Below are 21,651 nucleotides of genomic sequence, written 5' to 3'. Positions count from 1 at the left end.
AGGAACAAGCTTACAATCAGTAAAAGTTTCCCTGAAAAAGGCACTGCTATGATTAAATGACTTGGGACTTTCCTGATGGCAAAGGCCTGGAAAAGGAGATATTCAAGGAAAGTGAGACCATCCTTGGAGATGCTAAACAGGTGGTTAAGCGGAAGAAAGCACTCCTGAAAGGAGAGTCTCCCAGGAAGAATTTCCCAGCAGGCCCCAAGCCAGCACCAGCGGACTTCTCTCAGGTCCCACCTGAGGCCGTCCAAGTCAGCATCTCTGGGATGGAGCCCGCCATTCCATGTCTGGACAAGCTCTCCTGTAGTTTGGGTGCTCTTGTTCTCCAGGGCCTTGCCTCCCACCCCACTGAGCCTGTAGCCCTGATATTCTTGGCTCATGAGAGGTCCTTCCCAGAGCAGAAAGAAAATCCCACCTTGTTTTGCCGAAAGGACCCCAGTCAAGGCGCTGCTGCTTGATTTCCCCTGGCTCTTCGAGTTCTTCCGCCTCTCAAGAGCATTCTAAAGCAGCATGGGGAGAGAATGAAAACTTCCATAAGAAAAGCCAGTGATGGAGAACATCTGGATGCAGCACACAGGAACCCTTCTTAACATTACACCCCGAATCCCTGCCAAAGAGTGATGGATGCTAGGGACCCACAGCGACACCCACCAGTGCCCTCTGAACTCAAAAGGTGCTCCATGCAGGTTGTTCAGTTGAATCAAACCCAAGGCAAGAATGCAGACTTATGTGTGAAATCACAAGTTACAGAAATCCCACCAGGACAGATGTGAGATGGAAAACAGGCTGCTTTCCTATCCTATGGGGGGCGGGGTATGTGCCATGTTCTGTGAATGGCCTGGAAAGAGAGCTGTGATCCGTTACTGATGTCTGCCATGGACACCAGAGTGAGGCAATGCAGGTGTGCCGCCTGCATGTCAACCCTCCAGCACGTTCTTACACTACAACTGACAAGCACTTGGCATGTAGAACTGAATAAATATTGCAACCGCACACTTTTTAAGAATTGTGTATTAAAAGCTGCATCCTTCTTTGGCTGCATGTGTATAAACAGATGGGTGTAAAGTGTGGGTCCCCACAAAACGGAACAGCCTGGAGAACTCTGAGGACAAAACTAACCAGCAACAAGCAGGAAAATGAGTAGGCTCTCTCCCTCGCATCCAGACGGCTGTGAAACCTCACCCTCAGGAAGAGAAATCTATTTTCAAAGCAGAGAAACCCAGGAGATTTTTTTCTAATTATAACACTTACAACTAACATCTGCAGAAATAGATATTATCAAACTAATGGTGCTGCAATTAGACTAAATAACAGTGAGGAGAATTTAAACACTTTGTCCTTTCAGTGTGACGTGAACATTATCCCCGCGATCATGATTTCCCAATCTTTGTTTCCCCATCCCTCGGAAATCATTTTTTTTTTTACAGATGATTATGAGACAAATAGCATCTGATGCTTGAATGCTTGATGGAGAAAATGGGAAGAGTTGATTCCACATAGATGGGGGCTGTCAAGTCCCTGGGTTTGGATTCTGGTGGTCTTTGTGCACCTTGCCCAGGTGCCAGCCCTGAAAGGAGGTTTTCTTGTGCAAGCGGCTTGGGTCTGGTTTCTTGTTTGGGGTTTAATTTTTCACTGGTTACTGCAGTGAAATCTCTTAGGGGACTCTGTTTGGGAGGATAGGCAAATACCAGGACATTTTTGGCACATAAAAAAATGAACATGGAATGACTTTTGGCTGTGCAATAGTGAATCACCCTTGCCAGCATTGTGATTTTGCTACCTTGTATTTGGCAATGTTCGATTTCAAAAGGTTGACCTCTTCATGCAGTTGTTTTAACCTCTCTTGAAGATACCTGGAAAAGAATATGAGGAAGTGTTGGGGATGAAATAAAATCCATCCACTAAAGGACAAGAGGAAACAATGAACATGTTTTCTATTCCTATACACAGCTTATTCAAAAAACACTGTCTTGTCCCCACAGAGAGGAAGAGGAGCAGGACTTGCATCCTTCTGGGTTCTTCTCTAATGGATGTCATCAAGATCAGACACGCCCAAGTCGCAGACACCCCATTTAAGACAGTGCTCACGGGGATCCCTTGGAGGCCACCAACATTGTTGTCACACAATTCTCATTAAGATAACTCCACTGGGAGGTTAAGGCAAGAAGAGGCAACACCACACGTAACATTAAGTCAGACACAACACGCACTGCAATTTGCCTGGGGGAAGAGGAACAGCTAAGGGAATTTCTCCATTTGTTTTCCAACACTTCTCCCTCTCCTTGACAGCAATAACAAGCCGGTGCTGACTGCATCCCACCCCCCCCCAATGCCAAGCTGGGAAGTAGGAGGGCAGAGAAAGAGGGCAGAGACAAGTCTGCAGAGCTGGTTTCGTTAGTTTTACAACAAATACAAGGACACTTCAGAAAGTTCATGAAAAAACAGAATTAGAAAACACATTTGTTTTACAGGAACCATTTTCAAAACCCATGCACTTTTTTTTTCTTCATAATACATATTTCCCAGGAACTTTCAGAAGACCTCTGATAGCTGATGCTGTAGTTATTTCTGGGGAGAAGGGTGCCTTTCTTTTCCTTTGTAAGACAGTTTTCTCCCCTGTGACCAGGGCTGCGACGGACTCCCGCAGCCTCACACCTGGCCCAACCACTTGCCTGTTCTCCATGCACAAGGCATCCACATCGATGATGCGGTTCTCGTGGCCACCCAGGATATGGTTGAGCTCCTGGTTTAGCCTCTCCACTTTGTCCTGGTAGGAAGAGCGCTCCTCTTTGACATCCTGGAGCTCATCCACCGAGGCCTGTAGATCATGCTCCAAGGTCTCGATCTGAAACCCAAGCAAGTACCTTTACTCACCAAGCAGCTCGCCCACTGGCTTTCTGACCAGAGATACAGCCTCCTGCTTGCACGGCAGACTTTTGGAGGGCTTGTGAGTACCACTTGCATGCGACACATACAGGGACACAATAAGCTAAAACCCAAGAGACGCCTTCCTGCCAGACCCTCACTATATCAGATGGAAGACAAGCAGTTGCTGGAAAACTAGAACGAAACCCCCATCCTTTGAAGCCGGCCACCAAGTTAGCCACTCTGGGAGGGCAAATCTAGACATGGCAAGAGGCTGCCAGGGTCCTGCAGACTTTTTCCAACCTGATCTAGATCCAGAAATCTTGTTCTGCTCTTCAAAATCAATTAGTCAGAAGAGGAAAACCAAATCCAGGCCCGCTCAGCTGCTCCCTAACTAGGGCTCAGGACCCGCTGAGATTTTTGCCTAAGAAGCACAGCTCAGCATTTTAGTGGAAACTTGCAAATTAAGGCCAGTTTGTTACATTTTTGGTCCCTCCCTGTCTATACTGGGTAGGGGGAAATTTTTTGGTTGTTGTATTCAGAAGAGTGGCACTCTTCTTGGCTCAGCTTGAGGACCCGGAACAGGACTTAGCCTGTGACCCTGACTCCCATCCCCTAACTCAGAACCAAGAACACAGTCGCCTCTTCCACGTCCAGTTGGGCCAGCGCAATCCCCTGGCTTCAAGAGGTGACCTGTGACCTGTTCCTTCGCCCGCTCCAGCTGCTGGACCAAGTCTTCACGCTCATGGGCCGCGAAGTGGCGGGCGCCGATCTCCTCATCCCCCAGCCTTTGCTTCGCGATTGTCATCCTCAGGAGCTGTAGTTCCCAGGACAAGAAAAGAGAGAGAGTGAAGAGCTCTAAACAAAAGCCCATGGATTAATTAAATCCATGGAAATAATAAATAACAGCAATGAACTTAGAAAGAAATCATGATTCAAGAATGTTTTCAAATGACATGTACTTTAGAGTCTATTTGAAAACTACTTAATTAGATTCAACAAATATTTACAGGCAACCAAGAATGGAGACGGGTGACCTGTGGCCCAGGCAGGCAGGACCACTGCCCAGAGGCCTGGCAGGCCACACAGGGCACTGCATACAGTCAGCTGTGCTTCAAGACATCATGTTCTGTTCGCTTCTCCTTACTCACAGGTTCTATACTTGCCAACATGCCTACCTGGTAAAATTTATTTTTAATCCCAAATCAATACTCCAGGTGCATTTATGGTCGTTGTTGGACATGTGCAAGGCAGCCGGAAAACTGTGAGCACCTGACACGCCCGTTTGTTCCCAGCTGAGGTCGAACAAGGCCGCCTTTGTCTTTTTGACTCAGCTCTCATACTGTAAACAACTGTTCTTTTCACGGTCTAGTTAGCGCCATGTTTTTCACATCTTCATAGTTTTGTTTTTGGTGATTTTGCTGTTTTCCTTGAATTGACACATAATAGTTGTACATATTTATGGGCACAATGTGCATTGCAATTGTGGAATGATCCCATCAGGTAATCAGCATATCCGTCATCTCCAACATTCAGCAATTCTTTGTAGTGAGAGCATTCGAAAACCTGTCTTCTAGATATTTTGAAATAAACAAGACATTATTGCTAACTACAGTTGCGCTATGGGGTGATAGCATACAAGCCTTAATTTCTCCCAGTTCTAACTCTGCACCATCAGCCAACTCCTCTCCCCACCCTGCCCTGCCATCTCCTATCCTTGCCAGTTCCTGAGAGCAGACAGTTCTATTCTCCATTTCAATAAAAACCAGCCTTTCAAGACTCCACGCAGAAGTGAGATCACGTAGGATTTGTCCTTCTGCATCTGGCTTTATGTCACTGAATTCAATGTCTTGAAGACTCATTGAGTTGCTGAAAATGTCAGTTTCCTCCTTCATGATGGACAAATGGCATTCCGTTGCTTCTACATTCCCCATTTGCTTTATCTATTCATCTACTAATGGACACTCAATAGCCAAGAAAAGCTGATGCCATATCGTGGCTATTGTGACATCTGCTGCAATATGGGTGTTCAGGCATCTCTTTGACATAATGAATTCACTGCCCCTGGATATATATCTAGGACAGAGGGATTCCTGGATCCCAGGGTAGTTCTGTCTATCTGTTATCCTGTGTTGTGTTAACCTACCTTCCCACTTTACAATGGTCCCTAGGCCCAATTCAGGCCTACATGTGGCACAGTGCTGCTGCTGCTGCTGCTACTGCTGCTGAAGTTCTAGGTTCCCTGTAGGAACCATTAGTGCTAAGCAAAGCAGCTTCCAATAGCAACCCTGTGATTAATCAGGTGACAGACAGCTGGCCAGAAGCCCACTAATGCCTGGCCCCTGTGTTTTCCTGGGAGAGGCCTCAGTGTTGGCTTCACCCAGAGGTTATAGGCACTCCCTAATCCTCGGCTCAGGATAGCTGAACCCCAAAAGTTCAGACAGGAAAACAAGTAACGAGCCAAGAGGGAATAGTTCTCAGCTTTGAGGGTGTGGGGCCAGAGCCACAGGAAACAGGAGCTGCGCCCAGAAAATCCTGGCATTTCCATGATATGCAAAAAGTCAGCGTGATAGCCTGAGCTTTAAGTAATAAAACACTATGGTGGTTCTCCATTCACAATATGCTTCACTGAATACTTAATTTAGAATCACACAATTATGTTTGCCTAATGTCAATTAATTATTAAACATGGTTGTTGAGGTCTGACAGCCTTATAAGAGAGTCATCTTTTATACACTCAATGCCTGTTGAGCTTCAATAAATATGTTAGCAATCATTGGGTGTTTAATGGGCATACAATATTGGCTGTTAAGTCTCAGGGCTGGCCTGGTAGAAACACTTATTTTGATTTGAAGATTTATTTATCTATTTGAAAGACACTATGACAGATGGGGTGTGGTAGAGGGAGAGAGAGAGACAGAGAGGGAGAGAGATCGATCTTCCATATGCTGCTTCCTTCTCCAAATGGTCACAACAACTGGGGCTGGACCAGGCAGAATCCAGCAGTTTAGAACTCCATCTGCATCTCCCATGCGGGTGGCAGGAACCCAAGCAACCAAGTACTTGGGTCATCCAATACTGCTTCCCAGGAACATCAGCAGGATGCTGGGTCAGAAGCAGAGCATTTAGGACTCGACCCAATACTCTGATATGGTATGTGGGCACCCCAAGAAGTGGCTTAATCTGGTGTGTCACAACACCTGTCCTGAAATACTATGAAAAGTGCCTGAACCTCAGGTGTAGCCAACAAAAGCAGCATAAGAAGGTCACTGCTGAAGGCACCGCAGAATCCATGAAGATCCTCATGCCTTCCCCAGTGACAGCTCGCATGATCAGGAGCAGGGCTGCTCAGGGACCATACCCTGGCTCCACAGATCCCTGGGGTATGCAACCTTAGGGACTTGTCTGAACTTCTCTATAAATGATACAGTTCTTTGCCCAAGGGCTGTCTCATTGAGTGAGCACATAACACATGTGGGTTTGTCATAAGAATACGGTGACCAAAAAGAGGGAGAGACAGATGGAGATGAGGGTATGAGGGGAGTGACTGCAACAGTGGAACCTGTACCCCTTGACTGCAGCCTCAACCTCCTGCCCTTGCTTGCCTGGGAAGGCAGCAGGGGAGTGATTGATGAGCCAAGTATGTAGTGCCACACTGGTCATACAAACATGCAACACTCCCGTGTAGCAGTGGAGATGCAGCCACAAGCTGGAGATGAAGAGGTCATTAAGAGGAATGGGGTAAGATGCAAGTTCTTGCCTGCCCATCATACGCTGTCTTTAAAACCAAGCCAATGTAAGGGAAGGTGGCATGCATGACCCTGGTCACTTTCCCTGAGGCACATAAAGTTCAGGATGAGCCCTGGCCACTTCCACAATGGCTGTCATCACCACCTCCTCCTTTTGTGTGTGTGCTCCCCATACAGAAGCCTTCAGGAAAACCAGGGGATGGGGGCCAAGTACCAACCCTCACCCCTACCCTCTTATCTTTAGAGAGCCAACAGGTGATGCCTGGGAAACTGGCTCTGCGGTGACTCTCAGGATGTTGCATTCCGTGCAACACCCAGATTCCCTGTGCCAGCCTGCAGAGTGGGCAGCACCCTGGGCAGTGCCCATACAACCAGCAGCACGTGCACTTGTTTGCTGATCAAGAGCAACATAAATGCTTGTGAGTGAGTTACAGTGTAGGTGGATGAGGTGCAGCTAGGATGTGGTTGACAGTTGTGGTGCCAAGCAACATGGTGAAAGGGTTATGGGGTGCCCTCCCCATTTCACCAAGGCCCTGAGCAGACTGTCCTTGAGGCCTGCCTCCCCACCCCCAACCCCATGTTGCAAGGACTTGCTCTTTCCTTTACTGCTTTTCCCAGTCTTCTGCCTTCCCTACCTCATCTTGCTTTCAGTGCCTACACCCACTGGCAGGGAGAGGCAGCAAGCTGCAAGTGCACCTGCTCTCTTGCTCCTGCTTCTGCTAATTCTAGCTGCATGCCCCCGGAAAGCTGCCCCACACTGCGGCATGTGACTACATGTGACTGGTCAGTTTTATAAACATGGAGATGCAGGGCAACTTGTAGTTGAGACGGTTACGTATGGCTGCCCAGGCTGCGCACTGCCATTCAGGGAGGGTTGAATACGGTGTCCAGACCCAGAATGTGGAGATAAAAAGCACTGATCACTCTTCACGGGCCTGTGTACAGGGACCGCTGGTATGCTTGCAATTCTCATACAGTGGCACTCTATTTAGCAGGACCACAGGAGAGCTGGATGAGAAAATGATTGGCAAGAAGTGGACACGAGCCCTTCCAGGACCCCAGTCCTGTATTCTGCTGCAAATACCACACCCGCAGAGAGGTCAGCCCCAGACGGCATTTATTAAACATTCATCTGGCTTTGTGCTGGGCTGGGCAAATGAGCAGGTAGCACCCTCATCAGGACTCCTTAACTTTTCCTGTTAGCTCTCCTGATGTCTTCTGCGGCTCGCTCTGACCTTTCAAAAATGACCCCAGATAAAAACGGGATGAGTGAGAACCCAAAGGCCCCAGGTGGGCCACTGCATTGTGGGTAACGGAGTTCTGGAAACAGGATCATTTGTTCCTGGAAACTGCACAGAAGTGCTGTTTACAGCCACTGCCTGCTGAGGCTCTGCAGGGCATGGCCCACACTCACACAGAGGCCATGAGCTCCCAGGAGCATGCTTGTAGCTCTCCCTACACACCTGATGGGGTACCTCCAGCAGCTGTTTCCTGCATTCAGGTCAAAGCCAAAGCCTTTGACAGGCTGAAGATGTATGGCAGGAGCAGCCCCTACCACTTCCTGTTTAATCATCTTCCTGTGTCCTGCCCCGGCCATCATGGTGGCTTTTCTGCAGGGGCTCACTCATGCCTGTCTCTGGGCCTTTGCACTGCCTCCACTCATAGATTCATCTAGAATCTGCCTCTTTCAGCCCACTCAGGTGTTAGGTGAAATGTCACCTCCTCTGAGAAGCCCTCCCTGCCCCCTCCCCAGCTGTAATCATTCACATCCATGTCATTCTCATGGTACAGACATGACCTTGTCCACCTACTATGCCCTCCCAGCTGCAAGCTGCAGGATTGTAGGAGCCCCACTTGTCCCATGCACTGACACACCTTGGCACCCTTGGCCACACCTGGCTAACCGTGGATGGGGCAGAAGGATGGTGGCATCGTTCTCTGATACTCACCCACACTGACCCGTGTCAGTCCAACAGTCCTTGCAGGCTCTGTTCTTGTCACCTTTTTCAGGTGAACTGAGACATACAGAGGCAACGTAGGTGAGCTGAGCTGCACAGCCTGGGAGTGGCAAGGCTAAGCAGCAGAGGAGTCTGGGTGGAGGATTCTCTGCTGCCTGGCTCCCCTGTCGCAGCCAACAGTAGCCATCATTTAGCGACTGCTTCTACACAACCCATCTTGGGCTGCATGCTGGCAGTAACTTCCGATACTTCACCCTCACTGGCTTCCTGCTCATGCCTCAGGGCCTTTGCACCTTACCCTCCATCATTCTGACTGCCTCCCACTAAGCAACCTTCGCTGGAGGTGTCAGAGCCCTGTGCACACAAGCCCAAGGCTTCCCAGAGCCCTGGCAGCAGGGGCATCCCCAGCCTGCTCAGACAGCCCTCTCTAACCACAGGTCTCTGCTTTTGGTCCGAACTTAGCATTCAGTGCCCTAAGATGTACTATTCTGTATTTCAGCCAATGTACAGACTCTGTCCACTTTCAGCCCCATCCCTCACTCCACACCTCCGCAGAGGAGAAAAAGTGCTACCCATACCCACAAGACACCCATAACTGAATCAGACAGGAGAATGTGAAGAACTGTGTCTTTCAGAGGGAGGGAGACAGAAGCAGTCCATTCACTTCCTGCACCTCTATCCCTACTAAAATGAGAACAGCTCCATCCCCAGGTCTTCCAAAACCCTGTGCTGAAGTGAACACCCCCATGGGATAAGTACTGCTGTTATCACAGCCGACGCCTGGGACCTGAGGCCCACAGAAGTCAAGAACCTCGGGCAAGGTCACAGAGCCCTGAATTAGGAAAGCCCCTGTCAGTGTGCACAGAGCTCATATACCTGAAGAAAGTCTGGGGATACATGGTCAGATATGCAAGAGGGGAGGTGCAAGGGCCCTGAGGCACAGCAAGCTTGGGGGAACAAAGGCACCAAGGGCCCTCTGCACACGTTGCTCCCGGCATCACAATTTTCACAACGCCCCCTGTGGCAGTTCCTAACAAGTCATGACTCTGGATTTCTGTGTGTAGTTTGGAGAAGGTACAAGATCAAGTAAGTCCTGGGTAGGGATGTCTGATAAGAAGCAGAATTATCGTGCAACGGCCTGTTTGATGACTACACAGAATCATACTGATTTAGCCACATGGTTCACCTCAGCCAGCACCAGCTCATGCAGGCTCTCTGAGGACTGAGAGCATCTGATTCAATTGATAAGAGCTCCCCCAGGAAAGTCACACCAGCTGAGCATTGTCCATAGTTCACACTGAAGATCGCAGTTAAGACAGCAGATAGGGGGCACAGGGGTGGGGGAAGCACCCCAGCATCCTGCTAATTCCTCATCAATGAGTTCTACTGAGCCACTGGCCTGCTAAGCAGGATGCATCCACTCTGCTCTGATCCTACTTCTTCTGGGTCTCTCCCAGGCCTGCCCTTTTCTCTGCTGCTTCTAAATCTCCATATGCACCTGCTTCACCAGCAACACTCACGCATTTGCCTTGATTAGCTCACGGCTTTGGCATAACTGGTTTGCGTGCTGCATCCACTACAGAGTCCCACACCAATGGAAGATCACAAAAAGTGCTCTTGTCTTTCGGTGCCAACACCATATAGAACTGCACTTCATAACCACCATCAGCTGGAGTAACTGAGGTTCTTAGAAACCACCATCATTAAATGCAAGCCCCATGCTAGTTGACTATAGCAGCAGCTCAATGCACATTTGCCAGCAGGGGGCCCAGGAAACAAGAAGGCCTGATTCTGGTAGGGGCCACTGTGCCACTGGCCTTGTTGGCCTTTGAATCCATCACACAGGGCATTGCCAGTCTTCTGCATCAAAGTGTCATAACTTCAGAAGTAAAGAAAAACAAAACCAACAGAGAGGAGACCTTCCCACCTGCTGCCTGGCCCCACAGGAACATGAGTTTCTGCTTCTAGCATATTCTAGGATACAAGGGGGGCACATGGTATGCAAAGCAGCTTTGAAGAGTCCTGCACCAAAACAATAACACCCAACATAGGCAAAGCCTGGGATGGTGAGGGGGAGCTGTGCAGGATCCATGTGCCAGATGTCAGCCTCTTCACCTGTACTACTGTTCCCTCCTGGGGAGACTACATGGCTCCATGGGCCGGAGCTGAGCTGATCTGAAGCCAGGAGCCAGGAACCTCCACTGGGTCTCCTATATGGGTGCAGAGACCCAAGGATTTGAGCCATCCTCTACTGCCTTTGCAGGCCATAAGCAGAGAGCTGGATCAGAAGTGGAGCAGCTGGGATTCAAACAAGCACCCATATGGGATATTGGCACCAAACGTAGAAGTTTAGTCTACTATACCGTGGTGCCAGGCCCTAGATTACAAACTCGGTCTTGCAATGTCCAAAGATGCGTGTCCTGGACAACACTTCTCCACTTGTCTTGTGACAACAGGCCAAAGTTAGGTCTTCTGGGGGTGCAAACCTTTACAAGTTAAGTGATTTCACATGGGCAAACAGGCCCAGTCATGGCATCAGTGTTTACCTGTGGAAATTGGCACAGTGTCACAACCAGCTCTCTCCCAACAGCTGTTCTCACGGGCTCACCTCTGGTTATTTAAGATTCAAGTGTACTCTGCTGGTTTCATAGTCTCAAATGCTAATCCTCTGAATCCACTCTTCCCTCAGTGCCCAGATGAGGAAGCAAAGTGTGAAGGGGCAGGGCCCCTCACAAGGCAGTGCAGCTGCCTGTGTGGGTTCCTGTTCAGATATGAGGTGCCCCATAAACTGGTCCTTATTCTCCAATCACAGATACATGGACAGCCACCTGTAACTGCCTTTTCCCAGGATTATCTGTGGTGCTGTGAGCCCGCCTGCTCCCAAAGGCTTCCTCTTCTCCCGGGAACCTTGAAGAACTTGAATTTCTTGTGAAGTGAAGGCAGCTAGTAGATTTCTGTCTCACAGCATGCACTGGGTTTACACTGGAGGGTTTGTGTAGTGTGGGAGCCCTTGGATTCTCTGGACATAGAGTAGACGGATGGCTGAGGGGTCACAGCAATCCCCAAGCACTCAACACCATGCAGGTGCTAAGCTACTTATATGCCAGGGGGACAACAAATCTTTCAAGAGGCTGTTTGCAAATGCTTTATGGCATATAGGGTTCCACGGCGCTAGCTGAACAAATGGAAAAATTAGTCTACCCTAAAATACCCAAGGCAAGTCATTTCCTCTCACCTTGTTTTCTAAATGGATGTAGCATCGAGAATCTGGGCCTTCCCAAAGCATGGAACAGGGTCATGAGTTACCGTGGCAATGCAGAGTTCTATACTCTGCCACTTCAACAGTTACTCCTACAATGATTCCCTGGACCCTTGTGTGGGGCTCTGGAGTTGGGAGTCCCATCCCAGCAGTCACTAAGTGTTCTGCACAGGAGCACTCGGTGAGCAGACACCATCCTTGTCTACTCCAGCTCAGTCCCTAGCCCCAGTCTCTCTGCAGGCCTTCCTAGTAGCACCTTCGAGCTCAGGCTACTTTCTTGCTATTGAGACAGTTTGCCTTTTTCTTGCTCTTTAATCTCCTCTTCGCAACACCATGAGCTGCTGAAGCCTACCAGCAGACAACTCCTTACTTACATCTGGTGCTCTTTCTCTTTTCCACTTCTCTGAGTCCTATCATTCTTCCTTTCATTCCCTTTACCTATTCATTCTAGTCACTCCTCATCCATTCATCTCTTCACTAAAGATTTCTCAAATAATGGCTCCAGGTCAAGAACTAAGAAGGCCAGTTGTAGGGATCCAGGAGTGACAGGTATGAATATGGTCCCCTAGGAGTTGACCCTTTGGATTGGTGGTACCCCACAAGAACCAGCAGAACAAGCAAGCAGGACCCTGTGGGCATAAACAGTACCTAAGAGTTGGAGAAGGCAACATTTAATCTAGAACTTGAGAGATGAGTAGATAATTAAGGGGCAGTTGAAGGGAAAAGAATTTCAGGGAGCAAACTGCAGGTGCATATGATAATATCATAGCTCAGCAAGCAGCTGAAGCAAGCACTGGAAGGCCCGAGTATGAGGTAGAGGCAAACGGGGGCAGATCAGTAAGCCAGGCAGTGGGACAGGAGCAGGGACTGGATCTGGAAGGTTTCAGGTGGGCTGTAGCAACAAGAGACATGAATAATAATAATAATAAATCAAACAATGAAACCCTATGGCTGAACCTATTCTCTAACACACAGTCACAGTCACCTTTGAGCAGGGGCTTCTGAGTGCCTCAGAGGCCCAGGGCCATCATTATCAAATGAGTCATCTGGCCTTAGTGTTGAGAACTGGGGTCAGGTCCATGACTCACAGGACCCGAAAATACAGCATCCCCCTGACTTGGCTAAGGCTGATCTAGGAGGGGGAGAGTGGGCTACTGAGGCACCTGCTAAGGTGATCTCCCACACATGAGTGTGCATCACTGCATTTTAAACCTTGGATGAGGACACAGAGTAGATGAATGTGTGCAGCTACTAGAATAAAGACCCACGGCATGAACAAATCCTGAAGTCCAGGCTGTAACTGCCAAAGGAGCCCCCAGTTGTGCATGGGTGTAAGACAATGCCCCCCCAAACACATACATGCACAAATATTCAGACAAGTAATCTCACAGACACACATTCATGAAGACATGTGCACACACTCACATACATACCATCACATATTCATAACACTCTCTTCCCATTCTTTTCTTGAAATATCAGCTGCTGACATCAATGTCTAAAATTGCTTAAAAGACAAAAGAACTAAAAAGTGACCAAGAGATAAAGCATAAGGGTACTTTGGAAACTTGGGCAGAAAAGAAGACAGCTCAGCCAAAAAAATAAATAAATAAATAAAATAAAAAAGGCAAAGCAGAAATGAAAAGATCAATCAAGAAGATTCATGAATCCAAAAACGACACCTGCAGAATGTGTCAGTCTTTGGTGGACTTGGGATAGCTCCAAAATGCCTGGCATTCTGAGCAGCTCCAAGAGAACTCCTGGACCTCTTTGGTTTCATGGCCTGCTGCCGCCACTTGAGGAAGTGACTAAGCAGATCTGGCCTTTCATCACTGACCAAACAAGTAGGTTACAGGGCTTACACCCTTTCAATGGTGCATAAAACGACAGGGGAGGCCTAATTAGCTTGTCCAGTGTTAATCAGACCCTTTCTCACCCCCTACTTTATGACTGGGGAGAGTCAAGATGAATTTTCCAACTTGATGTTAAACCCAAGAGGTTAAAAACAACATTTTAAGGCACAAAGAAGGGAGATGAGCTCAACACAAAGACATGGCAGCCACGAACACGCCCTAAGCTTGGGTCTCTCCACTGAGCAGCAGGCATAGTCCCCTCTGCCTTCGTGTCAGGGAAGAACTCTCCTAGACAATGGTCTCCCACACAATTCTGGGCATTTTTCAAATAACGAGAATCTTTCAAAATGGCACCTTCCAATAACCCACAATTCCGGTAACCATGCAAATCGCCATCATTTCTCAAGGAATTTGGTCACATCTAGAAAACATTTCCCCAAGAAAGCACCCCTCCTCGAATTTTCCTCCCACCCCCACACACAAACAACTATCATTTTCTTGAGTGAAACTCCAACACCATTTCCGTTTCAAAGGCCGCCTCTGGCAAGGAGTTAGAAATGAATCCATCTCAACAAAACGGGAAATTATTCTGCAGGCCAGAACTGAACTTCACTGGTTTCTCTTCTCTTGCTCAATTGTACTTTTGTTCACAGTTTCAGCTGGGAGAGAGAGTGTGCATACATTTGATTTGGAGTTTATGAGTTCATATTTTATAATTAACGTTGCCAACAGGGGAGTTTGATTAATACCAAGCAGTGGATTTTGAGCAATGTTCCATACAAATTGCCAAATTTAGCAATAAAATAAATTGGTTATGTGAACATAATTAGTGGGATGACTACTTAAAATTCAAAACTGAATGTGAATAATTCCAAATCATCTGAGCCACAAATCCATTATTTGTATAGGAGGGGAAAAGTATAGCGTCTGGGTTTTATTTCGCCCTCAATTGCAATGCTATTCCCCACCAAGCTGAACATAATGAAACTTCTACAATGGGTTGTGACAATATTTTAGAGCACTCTAGAAACACACACAGGCGTGTACGCACACACACAAAGGGAATGTAATAAATATAAGAGATGTTAAACTGTGAATTTTCATTGCAAATGCAAAAATCTATAACAAATTTCTTAACAAATGTGGCATTACATTTTTCTGACACACAGTGTATAAACCTCTAATGCACGATTGCACAGCAGAGCTTTACCCTGTAAATGTCCATGGTACCTTATTGTCACCTTGGACTTCTCCAAGCCTTTGCTGAAGTTCTTTAAGTTCTTCTCCCAGGTGTTTATTTCGGTCCTGAGAATCTCGCAAAAGTTGTGCCAGGTTAGCCTGGAAATATCAACACACCAGGAAATGCAATTAGAAATACAGAAGTGGAAAGACGTGGGAGTGAGTTCTGTGGGCTTCAGGATGTGGGTGTCCCAGGCACACTGGAGCAGAGGGAGCTCATCTGTGAAGGGGGCAGGTGTGTGCAAATCATGCCACTGCAGCTGTGTGGAGACTGGGCTTGGGGCTAGCTGTCACCGCAGCAGGAGCAAGGTCTTTGTTTCACTGCAGAAGGCACTTGGATAAGGCTTTGGGCCATCCTCGACTGTTTTCCCAGGCCACAAGCAGGGAGCTGGAAGGGAAGCAGGGCTGCCGGGATTAGAACTGGCGCCCATATGGGATCCCAACATGTGCAAGGCGAAGACTTTAGCCACTAGGCTACTGTGCCAGGCCCTGTTTGATTTATTTGAAAGTCAGGGTTATGGAGATGTGGTGGGGAGAGACACACACAGAGAGACAAAATATTCCATCCTCTGGCTGATTCTCCAAATGGCTGCAATAGCCAGGGGTGGGTGAGGTCAGTGCCAGGAACCGGGGCTGCATCTCGGCATTCCACGTGAGTGACAAGGGCCCAAGCACGTGGAACATCTTTTCCCGTTCTTCCAAGGCCATTAGCAGGAATTTGGATGGGGAAAGTGGAACAGACAGGACTCAACCTACACCCATGGTATTGCTGGCATCACAGGTGTTAAATTAACCTACCACTGCTGGTCACTGCTGGTCACTGACTTAAAAAGCCTTTTTTTAAGATCTCATCACATTTAATCTTAAAAATGGTCACAGCTAAATTCTAAAATTTGGGTCAATAATAAAGGAAAATCTTCTCTTCCTCCTTTAGATACTTTTTCCCTCCAAAAACATTTTAATTAAGTTTTATTTATTTATTTATTTATTTAATTTATTTATTTATTCTGCACCTCAGTGTCCAGAACCAGTCAACCACAACTCCAGGAAGCAGCTACAGAAGAGGTCAGTGGTGCAGAGGCCACTCAGCAGGCTCTGGGCTGCACTTCCTACTGCTTCACTCGTATTCTTGCTCACCCAGCACCCAGCAGCCAGCACCTAGCAGCCAGCACCCGGCACCCTGCAGCCAGGCTGGTGGTGTCTCGTCCCCACCTCTTGAACTCATGCCTTTCTTAAGACTTGCCTTGGCCACTTGGGGCCCCAGGAGCCCCTGTGGGTGGCTGTCAGCCAGCTCTCCCTTCCAGAGTGTCCAAGGGTACAAGGACACCTGCCACGCCCTTCCCCTGGATCTGAGATTCCTACCTCTCCTCAGCCTGCTATAAGCTCCCATGGCTGACAGCCTGTGAGTCAGCTGCCCACCTTGCCCTGGGATTCCTGTCCTGTAGAGCACTTTGCTAGCTGTAACCACTCTGATTTCCATCTCCCCGTCCTCATCCCCACCCCATCCCCTTAAGTGAAGGGACCGCCAGCCACAGCAAAGCAGCCCTCCTGGGTCCCACCTCCTCAACCTGTGCCTGCCTGTGTGTCGGCAAGCATTCGAATAACGTACGCCAGATAAATGCAGGCAGAAGGGAGAAGCGACATTTACATGAGCCACACAAGGGAGCCTGGCAATTATCTCATAGATTCTCTTCCTGTTGTTGCTGAAGAAACTCCACGCCCAGGATGTTGAGGGGACTACCCACTATATTGTCTAAATCTCCAGAGACCTCAGTATGAATATTTGGGGGGATGTTTAATTTTGCTAGACGCTAACGAGAACAAAGGGAAAAAGAAAGCCAGCCTGGGCTCCATCCTTCCTTTGCCTCACCCATCGCGATTCACTTACAAGGACATTCTGCTGTCAGCACCAGCAGGTGCACCACCCCTCACCTCCTCCCTGTTCACAGCAAAGCAGGCCGATCCCATCTCGGAGCTGGGACTGGAACCCCCTCCCCACCTTGCTGCCTCAGGGCTTTCCTCAGATTGCCTACCTGGACCAGCTCCACTCCAACTCTCCCTGTGACTCTCCACCACTCTTTCTTCCGTGCAAAGCACTGGCCATCTTCTAACACACCATATAATTTGTTTCATGCTTTATTGCTTACTGTCTATTTCCTGTCTCCCTCTCCTTCCTCAAATATAAGTTCCATGAAGGGCAAGGAACTCTGTTCTAACTACTGACCTCTCTCCTGAGTACTTAGTAGCTGTCCCATACGTACTGTAAAAATGGGGCAGCAGGCCGGGTCTGGAGACTCTGGTCGCAGGCCCAGGCCTGTACTTGAGCCCTATGAGAAGTGAAAATACTGGTCCCTATTGGCTGGAATTAATTAAGTCCTCATCTCCATCCACTCACTCATTTGTGGACATTACTCAATAACTCAATCTAATTTCTCAGGCTTGTATTTGTAAAACTCCTATCTTGTAATATTTGGGTTCCAATTTTCCTAGTTGTCTGTTCTTATCAGATAAAATGTTGGTGATGGGTGAAGAAAATTAATTCCCATTCTTTTGGCAGGAAAGCAAAGAAACACTGTGACCAACTGATTGTACTTGGAAACCTTTCTGGATCAAGTCAGGCCAACTAAGTCCCATCCTACTTCTGCCACTAACTGGTCTAGGTGAAATTGCATGACCTGCCTTATCTGTTAAATGGAGCTAATAATACACACTGTGTGTGGTGAATTGATGCTTTGGAATCATACACAAATGCTCACCCTACTACTTGGCATACAGTGGGTGCTCATTAAATGCTGGTTCTTCCTCTGACTGAGCCCAAGTAATGGCTCCAACCCATCACTCAATAGAAAGAGATGTGCGGGCATGGCAGGTGCCCCCTTGGGCTCCCATGTTCCCACTGTTTCATGTACCTTTTATTCATTCATTCATTCAATGACCCGACACAGTGCCTGCCCTGTGCCAAGCACTGTTCCAGATCTATAGATTCAGCAGTGACCATGACAGACAAAATCTTTTGCTCTTATAAACCTACAAGCTAGCTGATGACCTGGATTCCACTATACTACAACAAACTAAGTAAAGATTCAGTGCAATGGGTATGAAGGGCTACCAAGACAAATGAAGCAGTCAAAGAGAAGAGAGTTGCTGGGAAAACTCTCCGGAAGGCCTCGTTGTGGGGACTGGCATTGTGGCACATCATGTTAAGCCTCTGCTTGCAATGCAAGATCCCACATGAGTGCTAGTATGAGTTCCAGTTGCTTTGCGTCTGATCCAGCTCCCTGCTAATGTGCCTGGGAAAACGGCAAAATGTGGCCCTCCTGGCTTGGGCCCCTGTCACGCACACGGGAGTCCTGGATGGAGTTTCACACTCCTGGCTTCAATTTTCCTCAGCCCTGGCCATGGCTGCCCTTTTAGAGAGTGATGGAAACTAGTGATGGAAAATCTCCCAAACTCTGTCTTTCAAATAAATCTCTTTTTAAAAAAGGCCTCCCTGGGGCCGCCTTTGAACCCAGATTTGGGAAGGTAGCGAAAGGGTGTTTTGCAGGTCTCCTAGAAGGACAAGTGTAGGCAGGAGGAGAGGTGCAGTGGCTTCCCTGCCTCTCTCCACCATCACAGGCTTCCCATTCAGGAGAACAGTTCAAGGCCACAAGGCAGGCTGGCACGGGCATGGCTGTGACGTCACAGATGACTCACTCCTTGGTTTCCTTTTCCTGGTGCCCGTCCTCCATCCTTCACAAGCGGGCATCCTCTGCTTTTCCTCCTTGCAGCTCTAAAACATTCCTAGACATTAGCTCATGGACCCTGTCGTGGGGCAGCAAACAGAATCCCTACCGAGCAGGTGGAGCCACTGGCCTAGGGTAGTGGCAGGAGCCACAGCACAGCACTACTAGCTCAGCCTGGAGCCCTCTGTCTCCTGCACCCAACCAGGCAATCGGAGGCATCCCCGTCTGCAGAGTAAAGCCCACCCTTCCTCCTGGAGCCTGCCCTGCAATGACCAGAGAGATGCTCAGAAATGAAACGATGAGAATAGAACAAAAGCTAAAGTAAACAAACAAAAATGAACCTACAACTTCTCTAACTTTCTTGTTGTAAATCAGAATTGGTTTGAGCCCCCTCACAGCAGCGGAAAGACCCTGGTGTGTGCCTTGACTGTAGCCCAGCCTGCACAGCCCAATCCCCCAGCATAAGGGATGGCTGATCGATACTTTTGCAAAATACAATCAAAATGAATTACTAGGGAAATGGATTTAAAAAGACATCAAGATCCAACAGACATAAAATCGCGCTGTGAAATCACCATCAACGTCACAGCACACTTGCTCTCAGTTTCTGAGCTTCCTGGCCCGGGGCTTGGGGCACACTAAGAAGCTGTGAGCTCAGCAATGATGCATTCAGGGTGTCCATAGAGAGCAGCGGATTTCCAAAAAATCAGACACACAGAGAATGGAAGCAAAAAATAAATTGATTTTGGTGCCAAAAAAAATAAAGCCCTTGGAAATCCAGTTAGTTTGTCCTAAAATATACATTGTCCATGAGCTTTGTACTGGCACAGTAGGTGCCTGGAATAATGACAGGTCAATGATTCTGGGAATACCTGGGGTAGAAGGCTGGGCTGCTTTAAGAAACAGCGACTTCGGGACCAACAACATCAAAATCAAACGTGATATTCTTTGCAGCCCCGCTGAAAAGATAGCTACCAAAATAAATGCAGGCATTTCTCCATTAGCCACAAAACAATGGTCAATTAAAGTCACAATGCCTGCAAGCCACTTCACTGTAAATTTGCCCAGCATTCAACTTGACCCTTAGATAGACTGGGATGGGGGAGGCACCACCATAAAGCAGATGACTGTAATTTTCCCTTACATTGAACAGGCTGCTTTCCTTGTCAACACACCAGTCTTTTCTATTCAACTCTTCCACCTCCTCAACTCCAAAACAATAACTTTGGAAACTAGAAAATGACTATTCTGATATGGTGCCTAATTCTTTGACATGCATCTTAAAGAACAAAAAAAAGTAGTACATTTCAAAGCACTCAAATAGAGGAGAAAAGTTCATGCAAGTCTTTTGACCAAAAATAACACCCATGACTCACACACATTCACTATAACAATCCATCAAGCTCACACACGGTGCCTGCTAATAATTTATCAGCTATGCAGAGCGCTTTGTCTCTGTGTTATTGAGAAGGACTGTGTGACCATCAGTTTAGAATAGCAGCGCTATGTAAAAGAAATGTCAGGGAAGAAGTGACAGGTTGCCAAGACTGGGAAGGGTTTTGCAGGCAAAGAAAACAAAACCCAGAGATTATTTCCTCTAAATCTCTGGGGCAGGAGGTAGCATAAATAGCAAAAACAGAAAAAGGCTTCTGAAGGAGTGTCTTTGAAATATTCAGATCTAGCCAGGGCCGACATGAAAGGTTGACATTTCCATCCTGATAATAGGGGGATGCTGCAAATAGTGGGGCATACTATGGAATCCACACACTAAAGTTACTTTCTCAAGCTGTGAGTTTATCTATGAACACCATGACAGGGAAACAAGGGAAGAAAACAGAGGCCAGAACCATGGAGCTGAAAGGCTACAGCTCAGCTTCCTGGAGCACCTGTCCCTGCCCAGAACGTCCCACCCCAGTCACGGCAAACAGGTGTGCTCAGGGAGTCCCCACAGCCAACCCCCAGAATGGGATACGGAATCCTTGGAAACTTTGCACAGGAATGATACACCCATGTCTTGAGATTCAGGCAGCGAGGAGGGCAGTGACAGCTCACCGCAAGCCTCTTCCCCACCTGGCTGCAGAAGTTTTTTCACCTGGGGAGACAGCTACATGGTGGGGCTTGAGCACTGCCCTTGCAGCTGCCCCCGTTCCTACTCAGCCTAAACCCCAGCTCTTGCCTCTACTACTGTCTCAGCTTCTCACAATTTAAATACCTCAGATGCAACACTACAGATGGAGTGACGAAATATTCTTACAATTATGAATCAGGTTTGGCAGTGACCATCAGGGTGAGGAACTGCCATTTTCAATGGCTCAGTCACTAACATGGGCCCACAAGAGAGGGTTTCAGGAGGCTACTGATTAAAAAAAAGCCCTCAATCTTTCAGAAATGGAAAGAATATACTAACTACCATTCTAGGCCTACTGTTAGAAATGAAAAGATAGCAAACGAAGGGGATATGCCTTCTCAGGGCCCACAACATTGGCATAAAGTATGTGGAGCTGAAGGCAACTGGCAATTGACAGATCCAGGAACAGTTCTCTGCCTTTAGTCTGACAGCAAAGCACACATTTCCCTCTGGGAAGGTATTTCCAGGAGGATGATGAAGCTTGCTCTCACAAGAGACGGAGAGTCAGCAACCAAGATGTGTTTTCATAAGCAAATCTTACACAAATAAAGCATATGTTTTCTTATTCGCCCCCAAATATTTCCCACTAGCTAGTATTTATCAGCCCTCAAGACCTAAACACTTTCCTACGTTTTTAAAGATGTATTTGTTTTTATTTGAAAGATTTACAGAGAGGAGAAACAGAAAGAATGACCTTTCATCTGCTGGTTCACTTCCCAAATGGCTACAATGGTTGGAGCTGAGCCGATCCAAAGCCAGGAACCAGCAGCTTCCTCCGGTTCTACTACATAAGTGCAGGATCCCAAGGATTTGGGCCGTTCTCCACCGCTTTCCTAGGCCATAAGCATGGAGCTGGATGGGAAAACGGAACAGCC

The 21,651-nt window shown here is 47.8% G+C and overlaps 1 protein-coding gene across 2 annotated transcripts in view; it reads right to left on the bottom strand.

Moving 5' to 3' along the window:
* Nucleotides 1-21,651, bottom strand: part of CCDC149 (coiled-coil domain containing 149) — an 87,145-nt gene that overhangs the window by 26,562 nt on the left and 38,932 nt on the right. For both annotated transcript variants that reach the window (XM_058670255.1, XM_058670256.1), the window contains exons 4-8: nucleotides 14,918-15,025; nucleotides 3,569-3,685; nucleotides 2,676-2,848; nucleotides 1,784-1,856; nucleotides 419-503 (exon numbers count right to left, since the gene is read on the bottom strand). In XM_058670255.1, coding sequence (XP_058526238.1) covers nucleotides 419-503; nucleotides 1,784-1,856; nucleotides 2,676-2,848; nucleotides 3,569-3,685; nucleotides 14,918-15,025 — 556 coding nt within the window. The remainder of the gene's footprint in view (nucleotides 1-418; nucleotides 504-1,783; nucleotides 1,857-2,675; nucleotides 2,849-3,568; nucleotides 3,686-14,917; nucleotides 15,026-21,651) is intronic.

The sequence above is a fragment of the Ochotona princeps genome, chromosome 11 (genome assembly GCF_030435755.1).
Source record: "Ochotona princeps isolate mOchPri1 chromosome 11, mOchPri1.hap1, whole genome shotgun sequence".
In the NCBI taxonomy this organism is placed as follows: Eukaryota; Metazoa; Chordata; class Mammalia; order Lagomorpha; family Ochotonidae; genus Ochotona; species Ochotona princeps.
Note: the sequence above shows the minus strand (reverse complement) of the source record. Positions and strands in the feature narration are given on the sequence as shown.